The sequence below is a fragment of the Bubalus kerabau genome, chromosome 9 (genome assembly GCF_029407905.1).
Source record: "Bubalus kerabau isolate K-KA32 ecotype Philippines breed swamp buffalo chromosome 9, PCC_UOA_SB_1v2, whole genome shotgun sequence".
In the NCBI taxonomy this organism is placed as follows: Eukaryota; Metazoa; Chordata; class Mammalia; order Artiodactyla; family Bovidae; genus Bubalus; species Bubalus kerabau.
Genome location: NC_073632.1, coordinates 31,075,544 through 31,092,352, shown reverse-complemented (window position 1 = coordinate 31,092,352; position 16,809 = coordinate 31,075,544). Strand labels below are relative to the sequence as shown.

The window sequence follows — 16,809 nt, the reverse complement described above, 5'->3', positions numbered from 1 at the left end:
GTTTCGAGTCTGTGTTCATCAGTGATATTGGCCTGTAATTACTTTTTTTTTGTGATATCTTTGTCTGATTTTGGTGTCAAACTGAAGCTGGCCATGTAGGAGTTCGGAAGTGTTCCTTTCTCTGCAGTTTTTTTGGTATAGTTTGTAGAGAAATGGTATAAACCTTTTCTGAATGTTTGGTAGAATTTACTTTTGAAGCCATCTGGTCCTAGACTTTTGTTTGTTGGGAGTTTTTAAAATTATTCATTCAATTTCATTACTGGTATTAGGTCTGTTCACATTTTCTGTTTCCTCCAAATTCAGTCTTGGGATAGTGTACCTTTCTAGAAATTTATTCATTTCTTCTCAGTTGTCCATTTTATTTGTTTATTGTAGTCTGTTGTGATCTTTTGTATTTCTGTGGTGTCTCTTGTATCTTCTTTTGCATTTCTGACCTTACTGACTTGGGCCTTCTGGATTATTTTTCTTGATGAGTCTGGCTAAAGGTTTATCAATTTTGTTTACCTTTTCAGAAGCCCAGCTCTTAATTTCATAGATCTTTTGTTAAAGTTTCCCTTTTATTTATTTCTGCTCTGACCTATATGGTTTCTTTCCTTCTACTAACTTTCGGATGTTTTGTCCTTTTTCTAGCTCCTTTGGGTATAAGGTTAGGTTGTTTGAGAGTTGTCTTAGTTCCTGAGGGAAGCTTGTATCAGTATAAACGTCTGTCTAAGGACTGCTTTTGCTGCATCCCATAGATTTTGGATCATTTTGTTTTTATTTTAATTTATTTCCAGGCATTTTTTGATGTCTTCTTTGATTTCTTCAGTGATCCATTAGTTGTTTAGTAGCATATATTTTAGCCTCCACGTGTTTGCTTTTTTTTTTTTTTTTTTTTTGCATTTTTTTCTTATAGTTGATTTCTGGTCTCATAGCATTGTGGTTAGAAAATATGCTTGATATGATTTCAGTTTTCTTAAATTTACTGTGGCTTGTTTTGTGGTCTAACATGTGATCTGTCCTGAGAATGTTCCATGTGCACTTGAAAAGAAATGTGCATTACGCTGGTTTTGAATGGAATGTTTCATAAATCTATTAAGTACATCTGGTCTAATGTGTTGTTTAAGGGCGATGTTTCCTTATTGCTTTTCTGTGTAGATGATCTGTCTGTTGGTGTAAGTGGGATGTTAAAGTGCCTTACTATTATTACTGTTGCTTTCTCCCTTTATGTTCTTAGTACTTGTTTTATGTATTTAAGTACCACATGTTGTTGTTCAGTTGCTAAGTCATATCCAACTCTTTGCAACCCCATGGACTGCAGCATGCCAGGCTTCCCTGTTCTTCACTATCTCCTAGTTCAGTTCAGTTCAGTGGCTCAGTCGTGTCCGATTCTTTGCGACCCCATGAATTGCAACACGCCAGGCCTCCCTGTCCATCACCAACTCCCGGAGTTCACTCAGACTCACGTCCATCGAGTCAGTGATGCCATCCAGCCATCTCATCCTCTGTCATCTCCTTTTCCTCCTTCCCCCAATCCCTCCCAGCATCAGAGTCTTTTCAAATGAGTCAACTCTTTGCATGAGGTGGCCAAAGTACTGGAGTTTCAGCTTTAGCATCATTCCTTCCAAAGAAATCCCAGGGCTGATCTCCTTTAGAATGGACTGGTTGGATCTCCTTGCAGTCCAAGGGACTCTCAAGAGTCTTCTCCAACACCACAGTTCAAAAGCATCAATTTTTCGGCACTCAGCTTTCTTCACAGTCCAACTCTCACATCTCCTAGCTGCTGCTGCTGCTAAGTCCCTTCAGTCGTGTCCGACTCTGTGCGACCCCATAGATGGCAGCCCACCAGGCTCCCCCGTCCCTGGGATTCTCCAGGGAAGAACACTGGAGTGGATTGCCATTTCCCTCTCCAATGCATCTGCTAGAGTTTGCTCAAATTCATGTACTTGAGTCAGTGATGCTATCTAGCCATCTCATCCACTGCCACCCCCTTCTCCTTTTGCCTTCCATTTTTCCTAGCATCAGGATCTTTTCCAATGAGTTGGCTCTCTGCATCAGGTGGCCGAAGTTGTTGTTAGCGCTTCAGCTTTAGCATCAGTCCTTCCAATGAATATTCAGGATTTATTTCCTTTAGGATTGTCAGGTTTGATCTCCTTGCAAGTCCAGGGGACTCTCAAGAGTCTTCTTTAGCGCCACAATTCGAAAGCATCAATTTTTTGGCACTCAATCTCCTTTATTGTTCAACTCTCACATCCGTACATGACTACTGGAAAAATCATAGCTTTGACTATATGGACGTTTGTTAGCAAATTGATGTCTCTGCTTTTTAATATGCTGTCTAGGTTTGTCATAACTTTTCTTCCAAGGAAGGAGCATCTTTTAATTTCATGGCTGCAGTCACTATCTGCAGTGATTTTGGAGCCCAAGAAAAGAAAATCTGTCACTACTGCCACTTATCTCCCTTCTATTTGCCCTGAAGTAATGGGACAGGATGCCATGATCTTAGGTTTTTCATGTTGTTTCAAGTCAGCTTTTACACGCCCCTCTTTCATCCTCATCAAAGAGGCCCTTTAGTTCCTCTTCAGTTTCTGCCGTTAGAGTTGTATCATCCACATGTCTGCACTTGTTGGTATTTCTCCTGGCCATCTTGATTCCAACTTGTGATTCCTCCAGTCCAGCATTTTGCATGATGTACTCTGCATATAAGTTAAATAAACAGGTGACAATATACAATCTTATTGTACTCCCTTCCCAATTTATAACCAGTCTGTTGTTCCATGTCTGGTTGTAACTGTTGCCTCTTGACCCTGATGCAGGTTTCTTAGGAAGCAGATAAGGCAGTCTATTATTCCCATCTCTTTAAGAGTTTTCCACAGTTTGTGGTTATCCACACAGTCAAAGGCTTTATCGTAGTCAGTGAAGCAGAAGGAGATGCTTTTCTGGAATTCATTTTCTTTCTCTATGATCCAACAGATGTTGGCACTTTTATATGGTTATGTAGGAGATGTCCTAGGGGGCCCAGCAGCAGTCTTCTCTCTGGTTACCAGAGCTGTATGTTGTAAGGGTATGCCCTGTGTGGACTGGGTGCTTCCTTCTGTTTTGACAGGGTCAGCTCCTGTGGGCCCGCTGGTAGTCAGGGCTGGTTCCTGCGCTGGTTGACTGTGAGGCTGTGCCTCATGAGGTGGCTCTAGGCCTACTGGACAGGAGAGTAGGCTTCCTGTGCATTTGGCTGCATGACACAGGGTTGCACCGGCCTGCTGCCAGCCTACTGGTGGGTGAGGCCGGGTCTCTACTTTGCTGGCTGTGCAGCTGGGAAACTTGTGGCTAATGCTGGCCTGCTGGAGTACGGGGCTTTGACCTTGGTGTTAATAAGCTAGCAGGAAGAGACCAAAATGGAGCTTTGCCAGAGCCAGTGTTAACATAGTAGAATGAGCTCTCCCAAGTGGCTGTTGCCAGCACTTCTTTTCCAGTTGCAGTTGCTTCTTGCATATTTAGGTGGCTCTCTTAGATTAACAAGTCTGTTGGACCCAGCCCCCCTTTCAAACTACTGCCTCTGGACAGGAAATTGGCGTGGGTGAGAACTTTGCTTATACTTTTTAAGAGCCAAGTCCGTTTCCTACTGCCATCCAGCTCTCTCAGATAGAAGACCTACTGGTTTTCAAAGCCTGATATTCTGGGGACTCATCTTTGCAGTACAGAACTCCTGGGCTCAGACCCCTTGCTCCTTGGGAAGAACCTCTGAATGTGATACTCCTCCTATTTTTGGCGGTATGGGTCCTGACTATCTTGTCTCTGCCCCTCATCTGTCTCATTGTGCTTCTTCCTGTCTTTTTCTTTGTAGAAAATCTTTTCTGTAAAACTTCAGGTCTTTCTTATAGATACTTGTTCTGTAAAGAGTTGCCATTTGGTGTGTCTGTGGGGTGAGTGTAGGGTCTTCTTATTCCCCTGTCTGGGACACACATTGACAATCTGTTCTCTTTATCCTTGCACTACTGCTTTACTGAGAAGACAAAAAATTTACTTCGCTAAAATATGGTTGAGTTGATGGGTTTGTGGAAAATGTAGTTTTTATGTTGCCATTCTTTGTTCCACTTTCACATTTGGAAAAACCACTTGTAGTCAAAATATCTGTAATAGCAGTTTTTAATCTCATCCCTTTTGTGGATCTCTGTTCAGTTTATACTTCATAATAAAAATACAAAATTAATTGATCACAACATTTAGGTTTTTTTTCCAGAATCTAGAAAATTTCTTGAGGATTAGATCCCCTTTTAATAAATTATTTTACAAATGTTTTCTTCATTTATCATAAATACCTATATTGAGTAGTAATGAAAGTGGAAAAGGAATTAACAGCTGATTGGTAAGACAATCCTCACTTTCTGACTTCTTAAATCTCTGCAGCTTACAACTCGAAGTTTACAGAAGCACTTGACTAAAATATACTCTTATTTTTTAAGTTAACAATGCAAAGTATTTATTTAGGTAGGATAATTGTGTTTTTACCTTATCTTTAATCTGTTATTTCATAGTCCATGTTTTCTTTAATTTACTTGTAAAGCAGTTGCTATATAAAGTTTATCTTTTACCTGAAGTAAATTGTTTTTGTCTTTAAGAGAATGGGCTTCCCTTGTGGCTCAGCTGGTGAAGAATCTGCCTGCAATGCAGGAGACCTGCATTCAATCCCTGAGTTGGGAAGATCTCCTGGAGAAGGGAAAGACTACCCACTCCAGTATTCTGGCTTGGAGAATTCCATGGACTGTATAATCCATGGGTCGCAAAGTCAGACATGACTGAGCGACTTTCACTTCACTTTATGAGGATCCCATATTTTCTTTCTTTTTTTCCCTGTTGTTGCCAAATCTTTTCATAGCGGCTTTCCTGGTGGCTCAGATGGTAAAAAAATCCGCCTGCAGTGCAGGAGACCTGGGTTCAATTCCTGGGTTGGGAAGATCCCCTGGAGAAGGGAAGGCTCTCCAATCCAGTATGGTGGCCTAGAGAATTTCATGGACAGAGGCGCTTGGCAGGCTACAAGTCCATGAGTTCACAAAGAGTCAGACACAACTGAGTGACTTAAAAAAAAAATATATATATATATATACACACACACACATACACATATATGTGTATGTGTGTGTGTGTATAAAAGTTTATCTTTTACCTGAAGTAAATTGTTTTTATCTTTTAAGAGGAGCCATACTTTATTTTTTTCCCTGTTGTTGACAAATCTTTTCATGGAAGTTATGTTTATCATTTGTCTTTTAAGTAAGTGACCAATATCAAAGCTTGATATTTTACTAAAAATGTGAGTAAATGTGCCTTGTGGACCCTCCACGCTCTTCCATGTGTTGTTAGGCCTTAAACACTGCTACATGTATCAAATGGGGTGTGCTTGCTAGGGCTGCTTTAACAGTACCATAAACTGGGTGGCTTAACCAATAGAAGTTATTTCTCACAGTTCTGAAGGCTAGAAATCCATGATCAGGATATCAGCAGTCAGTTTCTTCTAAGGTCTCTCTCTTGGCTTGTCTTCCTTCAGTATCTATACATGGTAATTTCCTCTGTGTATCTGTGTCTTAATTTTTTTTTCTTAGAAGAGCACCAGTCATGTTGGATTAGGGCCCACCCTAGTGACATCGTTTAACTTAATTATCTTTTTAAAGAGTCTGTCTGCAAATACAGTCATATTCTGAGACACTGGGATTTGGACTTGAACCTATGAATTTGGGGGAGGTTGCAAACCCAGTAGAGCCTGTAACACACGATCAGTTCTCAAGAGGCGCTGGAGAATTCATACTCCTATTCAGTATGTATAGGAGATTATTGTCTCTACATAGTCAGTCTCTGTTTATTAAACCATTGCTCCAGGTCTCAGCTTTTCTGATCTGGTTTTATATTCAGTCTGGCCTTCAGATCATGTGTACAGTGTATTGAGATCTAGAATCATCTAGATCTTGTGATGGAACTTGAAGTCACAAAGTTGAAGTCTCTTCCACTGAGGAGGTTCCTACTTGTGTTCTGGAAAGAGCCCTTTATGTTTGGCATGAAGCAGCTTGTTGGAGAGAAACTGAACAAAATAAAAACCTTATAGATTTTCTGTTATATGTACTTGCCACATATTTTTCAGCTCATGTACAGAAGTCAGTGTTGACATTAGATTGTGGCTGGTTTTAGGTTTCTGTTGCTATTGTGACAAATTATTCTGTTGCTATCATGACAAACTTAGTGGCTTAAAACGGCACAAATATATGACCTTATAATGCTAGAGGGCACAAGTCTCAAAAGGCTAAAATCATTAAAGAAGTCAGCAGGGCTGAGTTCCACACCCTTGTCTTTTCCAACTTCTAGAGGCTGCATTTGTTCCTTGGTTCGTGGTCCCCTTTATCTGTTTTCTGTATAGAACAGTCTTACGGACTCTGTGGGAGAGGGAGAGGGTGGGAAGATTTGGGAGAATGGCATTGAAACATGTAAAATATCATGTATGAAACGAGTTGCCAGTCCAGGTTCGATGCACGATACTGGATGCTTGGGGCTGGTGCACTGGGACGACCCAGAGGGATGGAATGGGGAGGGAGGAGGGAGGAGGGTTCAGGATGGGGAACACATGTATACCTGGGGTGGATTCATTTTGATATTTGGCAAAACTAATACAATTATGTAAAGTTTAAAAATAAAATAAAAAAATAAAAAAAATTAAAAAAAAAAAAAACTAGCAATGTAGTGTCGCTCTGACTCTGCTTCAGTCATCACATTTCTTTCTCTGACTACAGCCAGAAAAGGTTTTTTCACTTTTAAGGATTCACCCTTCATCACATCTACAGTGTCTTATGCCACATAATGTAGCAAGTTTACAGGTTTGTGGGGAGAAGCATTTCATTACTCTGTCTATCACGTGGTCCCAGCTAGATTGTCAGCATTTTTCTCTTAAGCCTCCTCACTTTTTATCTTTGCTTTCCATATTATGCTTGCCACTTCAGACAAGTGATCCTGCATCTGAATGACTCCTAATCATTATAGTAAAGTCAGAGAAGAGAAGATAATCCTCACTGCCTAACTTGGTTTGTATTGTCACATGGTTACTTTTTCACTGTCTCCTCTTAGCTCACCCTCTCTAAATTAGTGCGACAATGGATTATATCGAGGATTTATTCATCTGTTTTCTGAAGCACAACACCGATGCCTTGGGAAAGAGAATGGGGATTTCAGTTTGGTTTTATATGTACTATAAGTCTCAGGAATTCCTTGAAGTTTGGGGTATATCTTAGAAATGCCTGTTACATAAACTAAAATAGAAAAAAATTTACCTGAGACGGGAACTTTTAGGGAAGTAGAGTGCTTTTATTTTAGCTTAATAATTTAAGTGGTTTTCAGTGTATGTCTCTTGAATGTTCAGTTCAGAATTAATGAGGGGATGTGTTAAGAATGCAAAATCCCAGGCTCTGATCCAGACTTACTGAATCACAGTCAAATTTTAGTCATTTTTATTTCCACAGCTTTTTAACATTTCATGCCAGCTCATATGCATGTTGACACTTGAAGTATTGCTTTAGAATCTTGATGACCATTAGCAATTAGATTGCTTAATCATATTGATGGCATGAACCAGCAAAACAACAAAAATTTTACATAATTTCTTTGCAGAATTTGGTCTTTTATTTGAAAAGAATGAGTAAATAGCAGCATAGAGTATGATTATCTATATATTATAAGTATAATTTAAACATAAATGCTGAAAAGGAAAATATTCATAACATTTATGGCAGATAAAGATTTAAAATGTTCTTAGTATTCAAAGAAAACATTTACGTTAATAAGAAAATGCTAAATGTGAAATATACAAATTGCCTAAGAAAACATGGTTACAGGTAATTTTAAAATGAAGACATGAATGGTCAATAAACTTATGAAAAATGTTTAATGATATTCAGTTCAATTCAGTCGCTCAGTCGTATCGGACTCTTTGCAGCCCCATGAACTGCAGCACACCAGGCCTCCCTGTCCATCACCAACTGCTGGAATCTACCCAAACCCATGTCCATGGAGTTGGTGATGCCATCCAACCATCTCATTCTCTGTCGTCCCCTTCTTCTCCTGCCCTCAATCTTTCCCAGCATCAGGGTCTTTCAAATGAGTCAGCTCTTCGCATGAGGTGGCCAAAGTATTGGAGTTTCAGCTTCAATATCAGTCCTTCCACCCAGGATTGATCTCCTTTAGGATTGACTGGTTTGATCTCCTTGCAGTCCAAGGGACACTCAAGAGTCTTCTCCAACACCACAGTTCAAAAGCATCAACTCTTCAGCACTCAGCTTTCTTTATTAGAAAAGAAATATAAGTGCATGCTACTTTAACATAACAAAAATATATTTATATATTATGTATTTTACATTTATATTTCATATATATACACACATATATATGTGGAAAGATAAAAATCTTCCTTTGGCTGCCACAAAAGGAACATATTTATTACTATATATGTCAGTGGGGTATGGGGATTGTAAATTTGTTCATCCTTTCTAGAAAGGTAGAGTTCCAATACAGATCACAAGTTTTAAAAATAATCATCTAGTGAGTGATGTGAAGACTTTTTACAATATATTCTTATGTGAAAAAGGGTTATAAAACAGTCTATGATATTGTTCCCAATTTGGACAGATAATATTGTACATGCATAGATGCAGAGAGAGGGGCCTGGAAGAATATGCATCAAGGTGCTAGTGGTGGGTAGTTCTGAATGGGTAGAGCTTATTGGTTTTCTTTGGTTTTGATTTTACATTTTGTTGCTCTCAAGTTTTCTCTTAGGAAGTATTATTTTTTTGTAACGATTTTTTAAAGCCTTAAAATCTTAAGAAAATATTTTGTAATTCTCAAAAATTTTAGATGAGAAAGGTAGAAATGTGAGAGATATGAACAAGGTTAATAGTGATTACTAGTCAAATCAAAATTTCCAAGATTTCAGAATTGAGGCAGTGCTAAGAAGTAAAATAATTAACTTTACCAATATATGCACTCCTTATCTCCTCTTCGGAGAAGGCAATGGCACCCCACTCCAGTATTCTTGCTTGGAAAATCCCATGGACGGAGGAACCTGTTAGGCTGCAATCCATGGGGTCGCTAAGAGTCGGACACAACTGAGCAACTTCACTTTCACTTTTCACTTTCATGCATTGGAAAAGGAAATGGCAACCCACTCCAGTGTTCTTGCCTGGAGAATCCCAGGGACGGGGGAGCCTGGTGGGCTGCTGTCTATGGGGTCGCACAGAGTCAGGCATGACTGAAATGACTTAGCATAGCATATCTCCTCTTTGGGACTCTTCTTAGAGTGTTTCCATATGCTTTGTTCTTTACTCTCCCTAATGTTTCCTTTTCACATGCTTCTAAGTCTCTGTAAGTCTTCAATGACAACAAATGCATTGCATGTGACACGTCTTGTTAAAGAAGGTCTATCTTTTTTTTAAAGTGTTTGCTTAATACCAAGTCTTTTATTTATTTTCCAACAAACATCTATTAAGTGTTTACTCTTGGCTGTGAGAAACTTTTAATCCAACAAATTAATGTCACCTCTGTGCCAGGCTCCGTGGTCTGTGGAGCCATTATTAAAATGGGATAATCTTGTTAAATTGCTTTTTGTAGATGTTATTTTTTTGTCAGCCAACTTTCCAAGAATGCACTCATTATTGAAGCCTTAATTATCATGAAATTTTTTTAAAAAAATAGTAATTTTTGACAGAGACATTATGGCTAGAAGAAGTTTTTAACTTCCTGATTTAATTCAAAAGCTATCTTGTTCATAGATCTTCATAATTGACAATTCACTGTAGCCAGACTTCTTTATGATATACTTTAATTATTAGCATGGGAAAGAATGAGAGAACAAAGCAGGGGAAATGTGTGACATCTTTTCTCAATTGTGTTCTTTTTCTGATTCACGTTTTAGAAGTCCAAATATATCCCAGACAGGGAGAAAGTATTTTAATTCTGGCAGCCGTTAATCGCTCATTGGCACTTCAACATCAGCTGTTCAGAAGACTGCCAGTAGATTGTTTAAAGTTTTTAGACTTCAAGGAACAGCTGGGCTTTACAACAGCACTCAGTTGCAGATTCTACATTTCATGTGAAATACATTTTTATGATTTGATATGTTAACTTCCAGCTTGCCAGAAAGCCTTAACTCATTGTTGTGCACTACGTTATAAGTGGGATGACCAAAAAAATGTATTGGCCAGACCAAGGCAGTTTCACAGTGAGAGAGAATGCTATTAGTAATTACTCTAAGACACCAGATGTGAACTGGGCTATAATTCCTGTTGGCTTTAAGCAAATTCCAACTCAAGTAATTCACATGGTTTAACCTTCTTAATAAGTATACCTACAAAATCATATTGTTTATAACAAACCTATCTAAACATAGTGACTTAAAATAATTGCTATTAATGATCGTGATTCCCTGAGATGGCTAGGGAGGCTGGAATGCTTGGGACATATAGATTCTCATCCTTCTTATAGATTCTAATTCTTCACGTATTGTTCACACTCTGCAGGTAAGATATGCTTGTATCCATCCTAGGTTTCCAAAAATGACATCCCAGTAGGAACAGCAGGCCCAAAGTTCAGGATCCCATCATCTAAATCAGGTCTAGATACAGATGAATATTCTTGTGTTTTGCTCTGTGGTGTGCGACTGGTCTTATCTGTTCCCACATACCAGACATACAGTGAATGGCAAGGACAGAACCACCACACTAAACACTCCCATCCAGAATGGTGGGGATAAGAATCATGTAACACTGAGTGGTTCATAGCAATTCTGAATTTGCACTGGACGTGTTGCCAGGCCACCTACTTGAGGGACAGGGAATGTTCTTTGAATCGGGCCCAGTTTCATTTCCTCAGAATGTGATTCTGTAGTTCATTTTTCTCCTAGGCTTTTGGGTCTGCTGGCTGGGTTCTTGGTTATATCCTCTTAGATAGTCTTCCTTTTCCATAAGAAATAGCTGTGTTGCATCCTGAATAACTTTCTCAGCAAGCTTCTTGCCTATGGATAATTGAGGACCCAGTGAAGTATTTTCATTTCGAAGTGTCTCTGTGTCGATTAATCCAAGTAATGCAGTACCCTTACATTTTTTTTTTTTAGCTTTCTATGTATTAGATTATAGTCTCCTCCATTAGATAAAGGCCCTACTCACAGTTCTTTTCAAAACAGACCTTCTCTGTATATTGGCTGACATAGCAGAGTGCTGTGGACCAGCCCCACTGAACTAGACAAAAATCTCTTAGGAACCTAAGTCTCTTGAAGGTTCCACTTTAAATCATTCAGAGGTTCTCAAAAGACTTGTTACAGTCGCACACTTAATTTGATCTTTGGCTGCTGGCCTTATTTTACTTTAGAAATCTTTTACACACAAGTTTTGTGCCCTCTATATTCTGTTTACATTTTTCTCAGAGACTGAACATTTCCTTCTATAGTTCTTATCCATTTTAGCCTTAGCATACAGCTAATTCACACATTCAACATTATTCCTGAAAATCTTTTTAGTCAGATTTATAAGCTCATTAAGTACATTTTCCTCTTTTCTAGATTACTGAAGGTGATAGTTTTGTACATTGTTTCTTTTTTTTTATCACACAGATTACCATTTTTCCCCCAAAAAGTTTGTCTTTGTAATTTCTTTTAGCAATATTTTGTGGTTTCTGGTATAGAGGCCTTACACATATTTTGTTAAATACGTCCCTGTGAATTTCGTGTTCTGGAGTGCTATTGTAAGTGGAGTCATGTATTTTATTTCATTTCAACTATTCATTGCTGCTGCTGCTAAGTCGCGTCAGTCATGTCCAACTCTGTGCGGCCCCATAGACTGCAGCCCACCAGGCTCCCCCGTCCCTGGGACTCTCCAGGCAAGAACACTGGAGTGGGTTGCCATTTCCTTCTCCAATGCATGAAAGTGAAAAGTGAAAGTGAAGTCGCTCAGTCGTGTCCGACTCTTAGCGACCCCATGGACTGCAGCCCACCAGGCTCCCCCGCCCATGGGATTTTCCAGGCAAGAGTACTCGAGTGGGGTGCCATTGCCTTTTCTGATTCATTGCTAGTATATAGATATACATTTGCTTTATATAAATTGACCTTATATTCTACATTCATGTTAAATTCACATATTCTTTTCTAGTGGATTTCTTGCATAGATTCTTTAGTATTTCCATGTATATGATCCTTTGTGTACAAATAAAAACAGTTTGTTTCTTCCTTTCCAATCTTTATTCCTATTTTTTCTTTTTCTTGTGTAACTGTAATGGCTAGGATCTCTAGTATATATAGCATTTGATAGAAATAATGAGAGTAGAAATATCTTTGTCTTGTTTCTAGTCTTAGGGGTTGTTAGTTGTGGGTTTTGCACAGATGCTCTTTACTAGGTTGGGGAAAGAAAAGAAAATTTTAGTTGCTCAGTCATGTCCAGCTCTTTTCAATCCCCTGGACTATAGCCCTCCAGGTTCCTCTGTCGATGGGATTCTCCAGGCAAGAATACTGGAGTGGGTTGCCATTCCTTTTCCTAGGGGATCTTCCTGACCCAGGGATTGAACCCAGATCTCCCACATTGTAGGCAGATATTTACTGTCTGAGCTACCTGGCAAGCCCGGGTAGAGGAAGTTCCTTTCTTTTTTTTTTTTAAATTTTATTTTATTTAACTTTACAATATTGTATTGGTTTTGCCATATATCAAAATGAATCTGCCACAGGTATACATGTGTTCCCCATCCTGAACCCTCCTCCCTCCCCATACCATCCCTCTGGGTCGTCCCAGTGCACCAGCCCCAAGCATCCAGTATCGTGCATCGAACCTGGACTGGCTTTCTATTCGTAGTCTACTGAGAGCTTTTGTTATAAATGTGTGCATATTACTGTATATAAATTATACCTCAATTAATAACTGATTTAATAAAATTACCCATTCTAAAGCATGAACAGAGTAGTGTTGTCTGATATATATTAGTTTTGGAAAAACTTAAACTGTGTAAAGTTTCAAAAGTTTAAGAAAAATCTTATTTAAGACTAAAAGGTTTTAACATCAGTCAACAATCTTATTAAAGATATAATCAAAATGTTTAAGATTTTTCTTTCAAAAACAAAAGATAGATCTAAGAAAGGAATTGCTGTGTTTCCATTTACTAAGCTAATATGATACTTCAAAACTTTGTTATTTTTCTGGGTGGTAAACTTTGCCTGTAAAATCTAAATTTAGCACAGCTGAGAGATTGTAATACCTTTTCTTTTCTCAAGAATAAGACCTAAGAATAACAATGAAAACATAGGAATGCTTTTAATGTTTAGTAATTATATTTTGTGTTCTTATTAACATTGTAGATATATATAATACTAAATAATAACTCTATAGGTTAATTCTGAAACAGTATAGCTAGATTTTATTTAAATTTCTACTCTTATACATACAAGAAAACTGAGGCTCACTCAGAAAAAGTAATGATTTGCCTTTCGTTGTTTCTATATTTATGGTAATTTTTTTAAAAATAGGAGTTACTTAAAGATCCATTGTACATTGGACTACGGCAGAGAAGAGTAAGAGGTCCTGAATATGATGATTTTTTGGATGAATTCATGGAGGCAGTTTCTCTCAAGTATGTATAATCTTTATTTTGTCTATATTTAAGTTGGATTTCAAAAACTTAAAGATAATCTAACATAATAAACTATAAAAATGTTCAAGTTTGGTATAATATGTTTAATATAAGTGATTTGAGTGAAATATATATATGTATATCCTCATAAATATTGCTGACCAAATGATAATGTCATGTGTCTATCCCCCCAAAAGCTGTCTGTGTTTCTATCCCTAAAGATATTTTTTTCTTACAAGAAAGTTCAGCTTCTATGGTTTGGGATTCATAATTATGGTGAATGAGGCAGTGGCCAGTGACTAAATTACCTGAGTAAGCCTTTTCATGATTATTGGCAGTCTGCATTTTGTTTCTGGCTGCTGATAAAATCTGGTTTTCCATCATCTTCCTGGGTGAATCTAACTCTTTTGTGGTAGGAGAGGCAGAGAAGTGAGCATGAATTAGTACGATCCGCAGGGTCCAGAATGAAGCAACGTCCACGAATCTCTGATTAAGTCTACTGTATTTGATTAAGATGCAGTACAATATTTCACTGAATACTTCATTTAATTGTGGACCAAGGGCTGCTATAAAATTTTCTATTTTTTTCCTTCAAAGTAGAGACTTCTGCCATAATTAGTAAGGTACTCTGAGAGAATTTTTTCACACTAACAGTGGTCCCATTTGTCTCTGTATAGCCACAGAAACCATGTACTATTTAAAAACATATATGTTGCTTTGGTTTTTCATAGAAATGAACTCATCACTGGCATCAACTGTAACTATAGACATACTTCTGGTTTCTTTTTATTATAAGGTTTAATTTGAAGAAGTTGAATTCAGTAGCAGAAAGTGCTCTCATCAGCTTGCAAAATATATAGAATATTTTGAATGTCTTGTTACCCAAGGTTTTAGTGCAAAGTACATTTACCAGTTAGTATGGACTACTTTTTTAAAACCCGTGTCTGATTTATTTCTTATTATTATTTAACTTATTTAATTAAATTGTACTTATAGACATAGTTGAGCAACTCTAAAATTCAAGAGTTCATGGTACAGTTAATTACCAGAAGTTTTTCATATTTAATTTTAAATTTCTTACTCTTTAAAATTTATATAAGATTGTGCAATTATGTGTAACTTTGTAGGTAGCAATATTAGTCAAGAGATTGTATAGAGAATACTGCAAGGTGGCATAAAAGAAAAAGAAATTCTCAGCATATTTGTTTTTGTCTGTTTGTGTAAACAAAATTTTTCTTTATATGGGTGACTTCAGTATATTTACCAAGAAACTGAGTCATGAATAAAGCATATATGGCCTATATACTTAAATATTGTTGAAATAAAAAGAGAAATGTATGGCCTATATACTTATGCTGTTGAAATAAAAGAGAAATAATTCCACAGAAACAAAAAGATAAATAATTCCATAAACAGTGAAAAGCTTTCTGGATGAAAAGCTAATTTTGAATGAGCTTTGTCAATCTAGAATCAGAAAAACTGTGTGTGTGTGTGTTTAATGTTGAATTAAGAAGTTACCTAAGATCTATAATAAGAAATGGGGATTGACAAAAGTCAACAATAATTTAAAATGCAGAAACCACCTATAAATCAGGAATTACACTTCTGGGCTCTTCCCAGAGAAAAACCCCACAGACTTTTCAAAGGTACTTTCTAGCATAACTCTACTTTGGGAAGAGTTTTCTAGAAATGAAACATACTACTGCTACCAAATTAAATTGGGACATAATCCTGAAGATAAACCCAAAATTATTTAAAAAGGAAATGTAGCTTACATTCAAGGTGGCAAATGCCTGTTAGGAGTTGGCTTAGCCAGCAATCGGATTCTAGATGGAGTTATTAAGGAGTGCAGTTGGAATCTACCCTTTTGTAAGGGAAAGAACAGGAAAAGAAGTGGATGAAGGAGAAGTTGAACTACAGTGTCGACTTGCCAACAGCCCTTGGGACCACACTTTCATGCTGTCTATTTAGACCCCTAGGAAAAACTAATTTCCATTCCCCACTCCCCAACCAATATTATGTTGGTTTTCTAATTTACCTCTTTTGAGGATTGAGGTGGGGCAGTTGTCATTTCTTCCTTTTGGCTTTCTCCACAATTATATTTCTTAGCTCATGGGCCAAAGACTTGTTACGGGTGTTGCAGCAGTCACCAAGTAGGTAGCTGTCCTGGTTCTGTATTTGAGGACTGAGGAAATCACCGCCATGTGGGTCTCTGGTCCCAGGGCCCATTACGAGCTAGACCTTAGCCAGGGCTCCGTTTATGATTAGGCTCCAAAGCCTTCTAACAGGGAGTGACAGCATATTGATGCTTCAGGTCTGTGCCCTCAGAATGTCTGAGTAGTCTGTCTCTCTGGTGCACAGTTGCTGGATTAAAGGGCTGTAGGTCCCTTTGGGGGAAGGTTGGGGGAATTACTACCTTGTATTCTTGTTACAATGTTACATAGTCCTTCCCTCTGGAGATTCGATGACTTCTTCAGTTAGTGAGTTCTGGGTCCAAAAGTTAGCTAAGATTTGGAAACTGAGTCACTGATTGAGACATTATTGGGACAACTACTCTCCACTTTGTGGCCATTCATCTTTGATTTATTTTGAATGTACATGTTGAATAAGTCGCCTTGTTGGGATGCCATATTTTATTAATTATGTCAGTAACTCTCTGTGGGTCAAGCACACCCCATACACCAGCCTTGCCACTCTCAGGATAATCGTGCCCACCTGGTTTCTGGTGGCTTCTGATCTTCACCTGGTTCTGTTATCCCCGTTGCTGTTGATGAGCCTAATTCTCTTACATACCTTCCCTCTGTCACTTCTGGTCTTCAGAAGAGAGCCACCACTCAGAATCTAGTAAAGTAGATGTCATCTCACTAGTACCTTCCTGGCAACTTAGGTTAGTGGTGTGTTTTCTGGGCCTTCCTGTGGAATATCTCCATCTGATGGGGTTCTGGCCCTATGCAGCATATGCACCCCAGAATATACTCTCTGAACCTGTGCGCCCCTCTTCTGACCCCTGCCATAGAGTTTCTGGCATTTCATATTTAACATGAGCTATTACTTCATCCTTGTTTTTAGGTACCATCCTAGTAGCCAGTTCGCACATTTCCTGAGATTCTTGCTAGTTTTGTCTTGCCTCTTAGGACGGCGCCCTCACATGGATGGTGGTGGTAGTGCTGGTTTAGAACCTAAGTCGTGTCTGACTCTTGT

The 16,809-nt window shown here is 38.2% G+C and overlaps 2 protein-coding genes across 3 annotated transcripts in view; both read left to right on the top strand.

The window, feature by feature from the left end:
• The window catches only part of PGM3 (phosphoglucomutase 3), a 197,816-nt gene that overhangs the window by 47,755 nt on the left and 133,252 nt on the right, over positions 1-16,809 (top strand). The gene's annotated exons all lie outside the window — the stretch shown is intronic.
• The window catches only part of ME1 (malic enzyme 1), a 277,918-nt gene that overhangs the window by 171,537 nt on the left and 89,572 nt on the right, over positions 1-16,809 (top strand). For both annotated transcript variants that reach the window (XM_055534911.1, XM_055534912.1), the window contains one exon: positions 13,505-13,608. In XM_055534911.1, coding sequence (XP_055390886.1) covers positions 13,505-13,608 — 104 coding nt within the window. The remainder of the gene's footprint in view (positions 1-13,504; positions 13,609-16,809) is intronic.